Raw genomic sequence first — 1,371 nt, 5'->3', positions numbered from 1 at the left:
GAAAAGAGAGACTCGTTAGGGAAAGGGCGCCAATTTAACCGCAAATTTATAAGCACGATCATTATTGACTTGTAGAATCAACAACAACAACAACTGAACCCAATCCCTGCGCGGGGTATGGGGATTATTGACTTGTAGAATCAATGAACATATTCTCCAGTACTCTTTATGCAATTATTAAGCTTTTGTTTCACAATAAAGTTACCTTTTATTAAAGCGTAGTGTATTGTTATTATCATTATTATTATTGTAAAGTATTATCGCTTATGTAATAGTCCGAGGTAGTCGAATGTAAGTTGTAATTATATATATTCATGTCAATGAGAAGGGGAAAGCCTTCCCCAACATATCCCTGCACCCTGCAACCACCATCACCAACATACACAACCATATCCCTATCACCCTTGATTGTGAAGAAGGCAATTACAATTCCTGGATGACTCTTTTCAAAATCCAATGCACCGCATGTAAAGTGTTGGATCATATTATTCCTCCTACTACCGAATCTTCCACCACCTCATATTCTACCACCGCATCCTCCTCTCATGATGCAGAGTGGCTGCGTATCGATGCAATTGTGCTTCAATGGATTTACAACACCATCACCCCCAGCTTGTTAACTACCATTTTACAGCCTAATAATACAGCTGCCCAAGCCTGGACTGCCCTAGCACGCATCTTTGTTGACAACAAACCAACCCAAGCCGTTTTTCTTTGCCAAAAATTCAGCAACACTAAGCTTTCTGATTTCTCGTCGGTTTCAGCATATTGTCAAGAGCTAAAAGTCTGAAACACCATCTGATCAACTATCCAATGTTGATGCCATAATCAGCGATACTGATCTTGTTCTTCAATTAATTGCGGGACTCGGTATGGAGTATCATAATGTCGCTACTTCTTTGCAACAATCTACTACCCTACCCACTTTTGAATCTGCCCTCTCTCGCCTTGTTCTTGAAGAAACCCGCAAAGCCCGTCAATCTGCTACTGCCAATCTCACTGCTGCCGCCAATCCTCCGCCTCCTAACCCCCCACCCCCTCATTTCCCTGCTCCAGACGTTTCAGATCAGCAACACCAACCCTACCGGGGCTGCGGTTTTGAAAGTCGTGGTCGTGGGGGGCGTGGTCGACGTGGGGGGCGTGATCGTGGTCGTGGATGTGGACATGTCAATAATGGTAACATGAATAATGGAAACTTTGGCTACTCACCGCAATGGCAGTAATGGCAGGTGCCTACTCATGCTCAGTGGTCGATCCCACCGTGCCCTACCCTACTGCTCCTTCAATGCCTCGACCTCCATCCCGCAATCCTGGAATTTTAGGGCCTGCTCCATCAGCATTTTATGTTTTGGCCAATGACTACTACTACAC

The 1,371-nt window shown here is 44.6% G+C and overlaps 1 protein-coding gene across 1 annotated transcript; it reads left to right on the top strand.

Moving 5' to 3' along the window:
• Positions 1-436: 436 nt before the first annotated feature.
• On the top strand, positions 437-790 carry LOC122609005. The gene has a single exon (XM_043782067.1). It carries the CDS (start codon positions 437-439, stop codon positions 788-790), a length of 354 nt encoding a protein of 117 aa, XP_043638002.1.
• The last annotated feature ends 581 nt before the right edge of the window (positions 791-1,371 follow it).

Source organism: Erigeron canadensis, chromosome 7 (assembly GCF_010389155.1).
Source record: "Erigeron canadensis isolate Cc75 chromosome 7, C_canadensis_v1, whole genome shotgun sequence".
Classification (NCBI taxonomy): Eukaryota; Viridiplantae; Streptophyta; class Magnoliopsida; order Asterales; family Asteraceae; genus Erigeron; species Erigeron canadensis.
The sequence above is the reverse complement of the archived record's forward strand: the minus strand, read 5'-3'. Positions and strand labels throughout refer to the sequence as shown.